The 9,625-nt window shown below is 48.0% G+C and overlaps 1 protein-coding gene across 9 annotated transcripts; it reads left to right on the plus strand.

Annotated features, from left to right (window-relative positions):
* Positions 1-3,221: 3,221 nt before the first annotated feature.
* On the plus strand, positions 3,222-8,852 carry LOC148111985 (vomeronasal type-2 receptor 26-like). Of its 9 annotated transcripts, none has more exons than XM_087879197.1 (4): positions 3,471-5,984; positions 6,548-6,786; positions 7,641-7,699; positions 7,966-8,852. In XM_087879197.1, exons 1-4 carry the CDS (start codon positions 5,843-5,845, stop codon positions 7,994-7,996), a joined length of 471 nt encoding a protein of 156 aa, XP_087735323.1. In that variant the 5' UTR covers positions 3,471-5,842; the 3' UTR covers positions 7,997-8,852. The 9 variants fall into 9 exon arrangements, with proteins under 9 accessions (XP_087735319.1, XP_087735323.1, XP_087735318.1 ...); XM_087879198.1 differs by having other exon boundaries at positions 3,955-6,060; XM_087879196.1 differs by having other exon boundaries at positions 5,737-6,060; positions 6,495-6,786.
* Positions 8,853-9,625: the final 773 nt, after the last annotated feature.

Here is a 9,625-nt window from a genome sequence, read left to right on the forward strand (position 1 = left end):
ACTTTGCAGAGTTAAAAAAAAATCAGAGAGAGAGAGAGGGACGTTAGAAAAAAACCAAGTGAAAAGAGATGGAGAAATCAAGGCTGCCTCTCAGCCCATGTGGGGAGGGGAGGGAGGGAAGGGGAGCTCAGGACCCTCGTGTTGGAGATGGAAAGCTGATCTACAAAATCCAACTTCCATCTTCAGAGACCTGGAAATGCAGAAGCCCATGTCCCATGTTCCCCTGCCACCCTTTCCCATGCCCAGGCCAGGCAAGGGGGCTCTTGCAGGGATACCAGACAGGACTCTGCCTGGATGAGTGGGGAGCCCCTCTTGGGAGAAGGAAGCTGGGGAGCCTCATGTTGGGGAAGGAAAGCAGAGCAAAATCTCCCTCCAGGTTCCATCTTCTGAGTCCTGGAAACAGGGGAGACCATATCCCATGTTCCACTGCCACTTCTTTCCATGTATGGGGCACTAGGGGGAAAGCAAAGCCCAGACCCATAGAGAAGGCCCAGGATGGCCAGGAAGGAGGAGGGGATCTGGGGCAGCTCCCCAGCCTCTACCCCCCCATTCCTGGTGTTGGAAGGGAAAATCCATCTGGTTCAGTTCCAATCCGGAGAAAGACGCTGGAAATAAAATGGAGGCTCCTTGGGAAGAAGGTCCATTGATTGATGAAGCAGAACCACCAGGACTCTGGACCAGCTGGACAACTAGCTGGACAAATGCCAGGATTTTGTGCAGGTCCTGAAATGCTGCTGGGGGGGAGGGGAGGGGTTGTTAAATGCCTGAAATGCCCTTAGGAAATTGTGCCATGTAGTGAGCTCTGTGTCTTTTGCTAAATGGTGGTGGGTGAATTCTAAAGACCGAGTCTGCTTTCTGTCTTTAAAAGCCTCTTTCTCCATTTCTCCTTTAGGGAAATATAATATTCTGCCTTTTTAATATTTCCCAAAATATTTCATTCTTCTAGGAGTGGGGGGGCTTCCCACACTGGGAAGAGAAGAACCTGGTTTATGGGTCCAGGGTTGCATGTTGGGGGGATGCAGCCCCCGGGGTTTCCCCAGCTTCCCTTGGGCTCCGTGTCTTTCCAGGAGAGGCTCCTGTGGGGGAGAAGCCATGCAGGGCTGGGTCTTCCAAGGGGGATCCGGGGTTGCCCAGAAGGGAGAGGGAGAGAAAAAAATGTGTCTGGCTTATTGAGCAACGTGTGAGTTAGCCAATTCTTGGTGCAGGGCTTTAACTCCTTATAGAAGGGAGGAATGTAGAGCTGCATTTTTCAAACTTGGCATTTTAAGATGATCGGACTTTAATTCCCAGAATTTTCTGGCCAGCATGATGAAGTCCCTGCATTGTTGGGTGGGGAATTCTGGGGGTTGAAGTCCATTCATCTTAAAGTTTGAAAAAGACGGATGCAGACCAACAACTCTCCACATGTTGCCTCCATTTTGGAAAAGAACAAGCACACCTGAAGAGACCACCAGTGATTGCATAATGCAGAAACTGTGATTTGTTATGGCCATCAGAAGTGCCACAATTAATTGGACTGACTAATAACTCTTAAGACCCTGATCCTGGTTTGGAAGCCATCCTGGTTGGTTCTAAGAACTCTCTAAGCCAACATTGAGCAAAGTCTGGGATGCCCTGTGAAGCCTCCATTCTTCCTCCCAACACCTGGCAGGAGAGAGAGAGAGAGAGAAGGGAACCCAGGGAGGGTCACAGCCACATTCCCCCTTCTTCAGTTTGATGGGATTCATGCCCAGCCTTTCTGCTCTGGGGAGCAGCCCCAGTATCCTGAGCCATGGCTTCACTGGGAATACTGGAAACCAGCATCCAAAGCCATCTCTGGGGCTCCAAGTGGGAGGAGGGGAATCAAAGTGTCAAGCCTGCCTCCGTTCAAAACCCGAGAAAGACCCCCCCCGACTCCATTGAAGTAGAGAAAAGGTCCTTTTACTGAGTTTGAGATGGTAGCGGCAAAAGCAAGGCAAGATCTGATTCAAAAGGCTTGAAAGTTACAGGTTGAAATTTTCCCCAAATCCCATCCCTCCCCGCCCCCAGGGACCCAGGCTGAAAGTCCAATCCCCGTCCCACATAGTGTCGTGTGGGGCACATCTTCAGGTGTTTTCGTCCACCTGGAGTCCTAGGACGGTTGGCCTTGACTGGGTGTAAACAACTCCACTGAGCAGCGCAGTCATTCATGAGAGCAAACCTCCCTTTTAGTTCAGATGGGTCTCCACCTCACCAGCTCAGCCCCCCAACCCAAATGCCAAAATACCCCCCCTCCCCGTTACTATGGCAGCTGATAACAAGCATGCATCCAAGGAGAATCCCAGGCTGGAGATCCAGCTGATACAAAGTCACCAATTCCATCCTCTGAACACACAACCACAAAGCTCTGCAAGTCTCTTATCAAGGTTTGTCCAGAAATTGTGGGAAATCACTGAACACCCCCCCCCCCCCCAAATCTCTCAAGACGCCTCTCTGTCCCTCTGCCATTATCCCACCTCTTTCCCCTGAATGCCAAACTCTGATCCGGTTCACACATCAAGCCAACCCCCCTTCGCTTATTTGTTTGTTTGTTTATTTTTTATTTATTTATTTAATTTGTCAGCAAGTACAAGGAAACAAGTATCAGTATAAACATAGACAAGAACACATAAACAAAATGCCACAAATAAATGGATATAAATTAGCAAACCACAGCCATAAATACATGAAATGAGTACATATAGGATAGGATAGGATAGGATAGGATAGGATAGGATAGAATAGAATAGAATCGAATCGAATCGAATCGAATCGAATCGAATCGAATCGAATCGAATCGAATAAGAATGGAGTGGAGTGGAGTGGAGTAGAGTGGATAGGATAGGATAGGATAGGATAAGATAGAATAAGAAATAGGAATAGGATAGAATTCTTTATTGGCCAAGTGTGATTGGAGACAGAAGGAATTTGTCTTTGGTGCAGAAGCTCTCAGGGTACATAAAAGAAAAGGGGGACAGGCGGAGGGGGAGGGGGAAGAGAGGTGGAGGGGGAAGGGGAAGGGTGGGGGTGGGGAGGAGGGGAGGGGCAGGGGCAGGAGGAGGGGAGGGAGGGGGAAAGGGAGGGGCAGGGGAGGGGCAGGGGCAGGAGGAGGGGAGGGAGGGGGAGCGGAAGGGGAAGGGGAAGGGAGGGGGAGGAGGAGAGGAGGGAGGGGGAAAGGGAGGGGGAGGAGGAGAGGAGGGAGGGGGAAAGGGAGGGGGAGGGGAGGGGCAGGGGCAGAAGGAGGGAAGGGGAGGGGGAGGGGGAGGGGAGGGGGAGGGGGGCTGGGGGACCTTAGGGACCTCTGGAGAAGCGGGTGGGGGGTCCAGGGGAGGCAGTGGAGGGTCGAAGGGGAGAGACTTCCAGACGTTTCCTATTCTTAGGGCTGAAGTCGAGAGGGGAGGCAAAGGGGGCAGGAACAGGCAGGGCCTTATGGGAGGAGAGGATCTTCTGCACTAACTAAGCTGAGGGAGGGAGGGAGGGAGGCGGCCTAGTTCAAGGCCATCCAGGCCTAAACTTTTTCTCCTCTGAGGGCTCTGAGGGCTTCCATGGGGAGCAGAGACTCTCCTCATGAAAGGCCTCAGCCTCTGAAATACAGCCAGGGCCCACAGGAAGCTCGGAGTCCCCGGAGGGAAACCTCCAGGAGGGCAGAGGGGCTCCTGCTTGGGCTGGGGTCTGGCTGGATGACCTCTGGGGGCCCCTCCAGTCCTGGATCCTCTGGGGCTCCCCTGAAAGAACCGGGAGGGGCTGCCGATCTCCCCTCCCCCCAACCTCCCTCCCCCCCTTTGGGGAACCTTCCTGACTCCTGGCTGGAGAGGAGAGAAAATCTCCCCTCAGCTTTTTTCTCCCCTCAAAATGGAGGGAGGGAGAATCGCCTCAGGAAAAAAGAGGCCACAAAATGGAGGAGGCTGCGGGGTCTTTGCCTGCTTTAGCTGTCCTGCTCGCTGCCTGTGGGGGCCAGCTGGGGCTGAAAAGCCAGACTGTAGGCTGCCCCCTACAGGCAGCGTGAGGGACAGCTAAATCATGGAAAGAGGACCCCGAGTGCTGGACAGGGGATTCTGGGAGTTGAAGTCCAGACATCTTTGCTGAGGTTGAGTCACCTGCCCTGGGAGGCCCTGCACTGGACACTCGGACAGATGACCTCCACTGAAGGGCCCCCAAGGGGGGGAGGCCCAAATCCCCCGTCCCCTTTTCCCTGACTTCACGGGGGCAGGAGGGGGATATGGGACACTGGGGGGCAACCAGGGAATGAAGGATTTTTCCCTCTTTTTTAACATATATACATATATATATTTCTTTTCCTCCTCCATCAGCAGAGGATCTAAAGCCTCCACCTTCTTCCTTCTGGTTCCGTTGCTGGGCAGAGGCCGAGGCAAAGCCGGGGGAGCCGAGGGGAGAGGAAGGGCCAGGCCTCCCTTCCCCCCTCAGAGCCTCCATCCTGGCTTCTCTCCTCAGGGGGGACCTGCTGGCCGATCGGCCCCGGAAGCTCTTTGGGGGCCCCGAAGCCTCTGGATCTGGGGGGGAGGAAGGTGGGAGCCTGGATGGAGACCATGGGAGAGAAGCCGGAGAGGCTCTTCCTCCTGCGAGGCTCCTCTTCAGCCCAGACTCTCCTCCGCCCAGTGTGGGGAAAGGTCCCCCCGGCCTCCCTGAGAGGAAAGCGGCCCCAGCCGCCCCTGCCCCCCTCCCCTGGGCCTCTCCTGGGCCCCCGTCTCTCTCTGGCCCCCTCCCCTCTGGGCCCCTCCAGGCTCCAGGGAGACCCGGCAGAGACCCTCCGGGAGGAGAGGAGCCCCTTCCCAGGCCTCCGCCTGGCCTTCCACCCAGAGCCCCCCAGGACCTCCTAGCCAGGCCCTGAGAGGAGAACCTGGGATGGGGACCCTCCTCTCCCTTCAGATTAGCCCCCTCCCCAGTTCTCCCTTCTGGGCAAAGGGGGACGTCTCCGTCTTCCTCATCCAGAGAAGAGACACAATCTGTTAATGATGGATCCCAATGAACCAGGGACTCAGGTGCCCCAAGAGCAGCTTCAAAGCACTCGGAGGCTTTTTAGGGAAGGGGGCTTCACCCCACAGCCTCAGAGATTGGAAAGTCAGAGGGGTCCCACTTTTTAAAATCAGCTCCAATTTATGAAGTTCTGATATAAAAGAAAAGCCCAAAGAGGCCCCACTCTTCACCTTAGGCAGAATCCAAGGGGACTGATTGCTTCCTTGGCATTAAGAAGAAAGGCAGCACAAGAGTTAAGGGTCACCAATCTAGAGTGGCACCAAACTCCAAACTTCTGGGTGACCTTCCCCTGCAAGTCCCTGGAGACAAGAGACCCGGTTGAAGGACAGCAGAGGTCAATTCCCTTGTTATTGAACTATCTTTCTCCAGCATCACTTTCCTGACATGTCCTGACTGGAAGGACCACAACCACGACAGGAATTGACCCCAGGAGTGTAGTTGTGGCTTTTCACAAACAAGCTTTTCTCCATCCTCTCCTCTGCACCTGGAGCCCAGAAGAAGTTCAGGATCCCAAGAGGAGAAGTTGCTTCTCCCTGTAATTAATAATGATTATCTGGGCCTTGGAGATATCCATACCTGTGATAGAGAGAGCAGATTGAAGCCATAAGCAAAGAATCTTGTATCAGAAAAGCATAAATTTGTCAAGCTCTGTGGGAACAAGTTTTGGGACAGGCAGGATCTGTGCTCTTGATTGTACCTTTCTCTCCTTTCCAGGTGAAGCTGAGTGTTTCTCTGTTCATATCAGGAAAGTCGCTGGCATTTCAATCTTCTGAGAGTGTTTTGAATTGTTCCAACTGTTCCTGCTGTGGGTGTTAGAAACAGGAAGAAGATTAATAAAGCTCCATGAATTATGGACCTCCTGCTTCTGCTTCTGATGCTGCTGGTGTCCCATCCAGTCTCTGGGAAGCTTGGAAGGAAATGCCTGCTGAGTTTGGACCACCAGGATGAAAATACACCATTGAGCTTTTACAGACCAGGAGACCATCTCGTTGGTATAGTTTTAACTGAAACACAATTATCACCTATAATGTTGCCTTTCCACAGTGCTCCTTCTATACTTTCTTATGCGTAAGTCATTCAGGGTGATGGAGCTGCATCCCCTCCTAACACTCTCCTTTTTTTTTGTCTTATTTCACTTACTTTTATATTATAGGACTTGTCTAATTTCCTGAATGATTTTGATTTCTATAATTTGCCTCTTTTTTTATTTTGTAGAAAAGACTCAAATCCAAAGATGGGGTTAAAAAACCTGAAGGCAATGCAGATTATTTTCCTCTCCCCGTTCACTCCTGAGTTCATCAGTTGAATTCATTTTGTTTAAAGGAGGGACTGAAACAGTTGTAGTTGCCTCTGCCCAGCCCATTCCCATGTTTCTATAACTGATTATTGGTTTTGGATCAATATTGGCTTAAGACTCAGTAGGTTTATGGAGGCAAAAAGGAATAAATTCTTTTAAAAAGTTTGTTGTTACTGTTGATAATAACTTGAACATTTTTCTACAGTACGTTTTCTTCTAGTTTTATATACACCCTACTATTCATTTTCAACATTCAAGGGGTCACCAAGAACTCCCAGCTCCTGCACAATCTCACACTGGGCTACAACATCCATGACAACTATTTGAATACTTTACACACTTCAGATGCCTTGCTGGACATGCTCTCCACTGGAGAAGCCAATGTCCCCAACTACGGCTGTGGAAGGAAGGAGAACCTCCTGGCTCTTCTTGATGCAGCTGACAGGGACATCTCCATCCAGGCATCAACATTAGCAGCACCTTACAAAGTCCCACAGGTTTGTGTGTGTTTTTCTCTATCTGGAAAAGTGAATGGTGGATGAGCAATAGATCTAACCATATCTTCTCCATGGAATTAAAGAGTTGCTTTTCTTCATATTAGCAAACATGTCAGTTATGTTTTTTTCTCTTATGTTCTTGTTCAAATTTCTCATACAAGGCCTGAAAAGCAATAAGGTCATTGAAGAGGATTTTCTCCCAGCTATTCAGCTATTCAAAAAATATCCTATTTGTGGATAAACTATTGGCATGTTGATTTTCACATAGACATAACGCCTGACATATGCAGTTGTATTCAAGCTGGCAATAGTAGCACCTATATACAGGTGAAACTCGAAAAATTAGAATATCATGCAAAAGTTCATTTATTTCAGTAATACGTTCAATAATGAATTTCTTAGTGTACAATTAAATCTCTGGAACTTGACAGAGTCCCCAAGTTCTCTGGGTTAGAAGATGCAGAATTTCAAATAAAGCCCTCTTGGATTATGCAACTGACAAATTATATTGGGAGCTCTGGTCTCCCTCTCTCTTGTGTAACTAGAGAAAAGCCCAAAAATAATCAAGGTGGTATATAAATAAACAAACAAATATTGCTTCACCAAGAGTCTGGAATATTGAATGTCAACTGCATAAGAGAGAGAGAGATGAGAGTCTTGGGCTGCACATTAGACAAACAACCTATTGGGAAACTTGTGTTAAAGCAACACTTTTGCTGTTCAGTCAGAATTAAAGATATAATACGGCTCTTTATTGGAACGAAATGCTCACTTGACACCTGCACATCTGGATCTGATTGTCCCAAAGGTGCTTTTTTCAAGAGGTAACTGGACTTTCTGGTTTTTCTTTGAAGACCTTTTGCTTCTCATCCAGAGCTGAAGAACCTGGACGACTGAGAATCTCCATAGACATGTGGGTCTGATTGCAATAAGTTGTGATAAAGAAATATGTTTTTTTATTCTTATTCTTTTTTATTTAATTTGTTTCTTGTGCTTCGTTTTTATATTCAGTGTCATTAACACTGTGCTTAATATTCTGTTTATTGATATGGCATAATTGCTAATCAACAATAATCTATTTAATTTGTTCATCAATACCAAGTTGAATTTATTAAAAAATAAAGTTTTGGACTTTATCTGACCCTCAATGTAACACAGCTTTCTTCATTGCTTTTTCAGATCAGTAATAACCTTGTTTCAGAGGCTCTGAGTGATAAAAGGAAATTCCCCTTTTTCCACCAGATGCTCCCCAAAGAAGGATTCCAGTACCCAGCAATTGTCGAACTGCTCCTCCATTTCAGATGGACCCTGATTGGCCTCTTTGCTTCAGACACAGAGAAGGGAGAGAATTTCATGAGGATTTTTATTCCTATGCTTGTCAGGAATGGAATTTGTGTGGTTATATCACAACTGTTCTCAACAACTGGATACACAACAGCCCTCAGGGATTCCCTCTCTAAGTGGAGACAAGTCAACGTCTTTGTTCACTTCATAGAAAATGTTACCATTTTGGGGAGAATTCTGCCTTTCCATTTAACACTTATGCGTTTGCCAGGATCCACTGAAGGGAAAGTCTGGATCTGTACAGCTTTGGGAAGATTAATTTTGATAAAGCACAGACTTTACAAATACATCCATAGTATTTGGAACTTTGGTTATCTGGCAAAAGAAAGGCCAATGGATTCTGCCTTTGAACCCCTTTTCTTTGTGGAAGAAAAGTTTCAAGATTATTATTTCCGCTGTTCTCTTTCAAAGAACGTCTTTTCTGTCAAAGGCCGCAGAAGATGCACCCAGAAAGCCCCACTGGAGACCCAGGAGAAAGAGAACAGTAGAAAGTTCCCAAATTATCCCCTTGTGTACAGTATGATTCAGACTCTGGTCCAGGCCTTGAATGCCGCTTATTCCTCCAGATGGAGGAGGGGAAGGAAGGAGGGCGAAGGGAGGTTGGGGGCTCCAAGGCAGCCGTGGCAGGTATGGGCTTCTGATATTGTCAGATATGAAGTATTGCTTCTAAAATAATGTTTCATTACAGCTTCCACTTCTGCATAATAAATAAATAAAATAAAGAACTAGAAAGTTAATGAACTTTTTGAAAAACTAGTTAAAATGGTATTGTTCTTAGAGTGAACAAAGTGGTTCAGAAAAGTCTAGAAAGAAAAGGGGGGGCTTTCTGAGCAATATCTTAACAGAAACATTTCAAAAATAAACAATTTATGCAAAAGAACAATGGAAAGTTAGTGATGCAGAATCACACCAGGCCATGGAGACAGTGGGTTGCTGGGGAAAATAAGGCCATATTGTTGAACAGGAGCTCCAGATAGGTCGAGAGCTTGCTAGTCTCCAGCCAATGGGGAAGCAGGACAGTTTTGAGTGACGGGAGGAAGAGCATAAAACCTCTTGCATGCTTTCATCCGGGTCCACCTGGTGGATTTGAATAGAATAGAATTTTTGTTGGCCAAGTGTGATTGGACACACAAGGAATTTGTCTTGGTGCATATGCTCTCAGTCAGGGGTGAAATCTAAACTTTTTTGATACCGGTTCTTTGGCCGTGGCTTAATTAGTGGGCGGGGCTTGGTGGTAAGGTGACTGGGTGGGCGTGGCCAAGTCAATGTCACTTCTTTGCCCTTTTTTAACCTTCAAAACACAACACAACACAACACAACACAACCTGCTCACCCACAATGTTAAAGCAGCTGTGCTAGACCCAAAATGGCCCCTGCAACAAGCAGGAACCTCACATAGCCACAAAAAGCCCCAAAAAACAACTTTCACACTTTACACACACACAACACAACACAACACAACTGGCTCACCCACAATGTTAAAGCAGCTGTGCTA

This window comes from Pantherophis guttatus, chromosome 15 (genome assembly GCF_059756535.1).
Source record: "Pantherophis guttatus breed Tessera chromosome 15, ASM5975653v1, whole genome shotgun sequence".
Lineage (NCBI taxonomy): Eukaryota > Metazoa > Chordata > Lepidosauria > Squamata > Colubridae > Pantherophis > Pantherophis guttatus.